Raw genomic sequence first — 4,057 nt, forward strand, 5'->3', positions numbered from 1 at the left:
TCACTTTGAGATTGGATGATCTTTGTGCTTTTCATCATGTTGGTGAAAGACATTAAAGTGTAAACTTCTCTGTGTTTGCAGTCCATCCACTCGTTGAGGCTTTTGCTGTTGAAAGGAGACGAATGTCTCTTCTTCAGGATCTCTGCGAGCACAGCCTCCTCTTCACCTCCTCCTCTGATTGACGGAAGTTTCTTTGCCAGGTTTTGTTGAAATTCCAGCTTGAACTCTGAGAACATTTCCTTAAAACTTTTAAGTTTTTTGCCGATCTGTGGGAACTGCTGAGCAGTTGTTGTCCTCATTGCATCGTTGCACCTCATGTCCAGCTCACTGAAGTCTTCCAGGACACTCTGTGCCTCCTGAACTAATCTTATACTTATCTGACGAACGAGCTGAGCAGCAGAAGAATCTAAAATTGTCAGTGGCAACAGCCAGACCTTCATTGGTACAGTGTTTTCTCCATTAGCTCCCAGCAATTTTGGGAGGCTTTGATAGACTTCTACTGCATCCTGAAAGGATGTTGGAGGTTTCTCAAGGGAAAAGTCTCCATAGAATTTGCAGGAGAACACATTTTCTTCGACCATTTCTTCCAGTTTCAGGGAACTTTTGCCTTCTTTAGCAAAGAGTGGGATCTTCTTGATCATCAATTTCAACTTGCCCTTAATGTCTTGATAATCTTCTTTTTCGGATACCTCACGATTAAACACAAAGAAGGCTTGTGCCCCATAAAGAATACCTGTGACTACATGTGTGGCTATTCCTTTATCAAAAACATATTGATGCTTCACATTGCCTCGTCCAAGATGATTCATTGACAGTTCCTGGACCTTTGTAGTAGCCTTGTACGTCAGTGTTACTCTGGCCTGATTTCTGGATGTCTTATGATCATTCAGATATTTGGCAGATCCTTCAACCTCAACCAGTCCACTCAGAAAACTTGCCTTCAGTGATCCTTCAACATTTAGAGCTAAAGATTTGCTCTCAATTGATACAGATGAATCTATCTCAAAATCATTATAGTTCTGTGGTCTTTCCCTTATATTTTGTTTGAGGTCATTGAGATCCCACAATGTCATTCCTGCAAAACAAGAAGCAAAAATCAAGTTTTTACATCAATCAAGATACTCATACAAGTAAAATTTAAAATTAATGTCTCTACCGCACAGAGTTGAAAATATATTGTTTAAAAAATGTATTATCATTAGTGGTATTATTACTTTACATGAATAAGCTCACCAAATGACCTGTTATTATATTTATCATGACACTGTTATTATTGCCTGTCATATTTTGAGGGATGTGGACGAGTACATGATGAGCTGATGTTTGCTCGGTCAGGATGAGGATGGTGAACCGAACTGTTTCAGGTGTCAGTCGAGGAGGTTGGTGGATCAAAAACAGCTCTGGCTCAGAGTTTTCAATACTCCTGATACTGATTCAGTTACCTTAGCATGTGGTTTCTGCTGATACTGAATACTGATCCAATATCAGCACTGTCTTATATATAAGTATATGCTTCGACAGTTTTATCATCAGTTATCAAACATGTTAGTAGGGGCTATATTTTGGATTATTTCTTTGGTACAAAGAAGTCTTTATCAGTCTTTACTTCTGAACCCTGCTGTTGTGATGGTTTTGTAAATGACTAGTTGCTTTTTGCTTTTACATCAGACTTGGTGGTTCTGTCTGCTCAGTACAACAGAACATAGAAAAGTATCCACAGTTGAGGGAGTCTTTCATTGAGACTTTCATCGTACAGAAGTGGGTGGTATTTCATCTATGCTGGGTTGGAAAAATGATAGACATTATCCTGTTCAGTTTTTGTATCTAATTTTTGAATGCTTTCAGCCTTGATCTCATGCTAAATGTCTGATTGTTGCAGCAGGAAACAGCTACTACTAGCTAGTAGTAACTACAGGAAACTTTGGTTGTGATGCAGCAAGTATCTTTACATGTGAATTCTTACCAGACACGAGTGAGTCACTGCGGCAGTCGTACAGCATTCCGAGGCAGAAAGGGCGGCCAAGCGCCGCAACCTCCATCGTTCCTCCTGATTTAAAGTCCATTGCTCAGTCTGAACTGGACAAATAAAGGACAACTGCATGTGAGTTCACTTCTCTGACTATTGCTCTCTCCAACCTGTTATTTGTCTTTCACAAAGACAGTCAATACGTCACTTCTGCTACAGAGCAAGACAATAAGACGACCTACTGTAGCTGGAAATGGAGGTCCTTGGCCATTTGGGTGAATGAATTAATGAAAAATTAATGAAAATAAACCTAAGAAATAACGTTGCTACTGTTAAAAGAAAAAAAAAATTCAATCAGAAAAACATAAATATACAATTAGTCAAACATAATAGTAGAAAAGTCACAAAACTTTTCACTTTGCAAAGACAGCATATATTTGATCATGTCACTTGTCTACTACTATAGGGCTTTTACTATTAAAGAAAATCAGAAAAACAGAAACCAAATGTGGAATTGCATACAGCAACAACTGTGCACAAAGACAAATGGCTGTCAAAGAGTAAAAGCTTCTGTAGTAATGCACTCTACCACAACTGTACTACTACTACTGCAATAACAAGAGGAACATTTGTGCCGACTAGTAGGCTACAGGACGTAATTGTTGTGATGTGCCACTTGGACACATCTCTAAAGGGAGCTCACACATTTTAATTCTACAAAGGTAACGACTTTCATGATTGTTGAAATAATGGAATATAGAATATAACAGAATTATGATATAATATTAATTCATTCCACAATAATGGAAACACATTGGATCACAAACTGTATCTAGAAGCATTTCAGTTCACAGTTATCGATAGAGACGTGTCGATGTACTTGTGATTTTTACATGATAACATGTCAAGTCAGTTTTATTTACATAGCACATTTCATATGGCAGGCGTAAACTCAGTGTGCTTAAAAATTAAAGCAAGGATGCATCATACATGATAAAATATAAAGTAGCATACAAGAAAATATGGCATTAATAAACATAGAACATTGGTGATAATAACAATAATAATACTGACTCACACCACAAACATAAACCTAACTAAAAGCTTGCAAAGTGAGATATGTTTTTAATTTACCTTTAAATGAAGACACTGTACCATAGTTCATAAGGTAAAGAATTCCAGAGAGAAGGACCATAATGAATGAAAGTGAAAGCACCACAGGCTGCTTTAGAGCTGTTTCTTGGTATAGTGAGGTGACCTTTATATGATGAGCTAAGGGATCTCTTTGATGTGTATTCAGTGTACATGTCACAAACATAGGAAGGAGCTAAGCCATAAAAGAATCTCAGTTTTGTCCTGATTAAGTTGTAAAAAAAATGTTGGCCATGCAAAATCTGATATCTGAAAGCAGCACTGAGGTCAAGAAGTACCAAAACAGAAACATTATGATTATGAAAGAAAGTTTTCAAGAATTTTCCCCAAAAATGGAGGGTTTGCTATTGGTCTATCTTTCTCAAAAACAAATGTATCCAGATTACTCTTTTTTAACAGTTTTAACATGCTAACTGTAAATCCTCAAAATAATAAATATACTAACATATCAAACAAACAAATAAAACAGATTAGCCCATAAAATCACAGCATATTTTAAAAGACTGCCAAACTAAATTGTGTTTTTGATATTGTGACCAACATAAATAGAAGAAACTATAAGTCTCAGTTTGTTACCAAACAAGTAAAACCAGAAGGAGGGAGACACGTGAGCTAAACATGAGTTCATAGACCTGGTTTTAGATTCACTGTGAAATACACTTTTGCATTATACGATATTCTCAGATATAAATCGTGACTAAACCTTCATAGAGAAAAATTATTGCAGAAATTGGTTCCCAATCATGATGTTTAAGTTTTCTTCAGTATCACAGTTATCACTGATATCCACTGACTAGTTGTCTGAACATCCATGATACACTATAAACAGGAGCTGATCACAGCTGATTCAGCTACTTCAAAAAAAACAAAACTTGGATTCAAGTTGAAGCCCACAGCTAACGACCTGAATCCATGACAACATTATACTGCCCTTTTACC

At 36.8% G+C, this 4,057-nt stretch overlaps 1 protein-coding gene across 1 annotated transcript in view; it reads right to left on the reverse strand.

Annotated features, from left to right (window-relative positions):
* Positions 1–2,748, reverse strand: part of LOC111649807 (uncharacterized) — a 5,932-nt gene extending 3,184 nt beyond the window's left edge. The window contains exons 1-2 of the mRNA XM_087172086.1: positions 1,964–2,748; positions 5–1,075 (exon numbers count right to left, since the gene is read on the reverse strand). Of these exons, the coding sequence (XP_087028212.1) occupies positions 5–1,075; positions 1,964–2,063 (1,171 nt within the window). The 5' untranslated portion in view covers positions 2,064–2,748. The remainder of the gene's footprint in view (positions 1–4; positions 1,076–1,963) is intronic.
* Positions 2,749–4,057: the final 1,309 nt, after the last annotated feature.

This window comes from Seriola lalandi, unplaced genomic scaffold, assembly GCF_002814215.2.
Source record: "Seriola lalandi dorsalis isolate HSWRI2012SDOR001 ecotype SW California unplaced genomic scaffold, Sedor1 jcf7180002052023, whole genome shotgun sequence".
NCBI classification, from domain to species: Eukaryota; Metazoa; Chordata; class Actinopteri; order Carangiformes; family Carangidae; genus Seriola; species Seriola lalandi.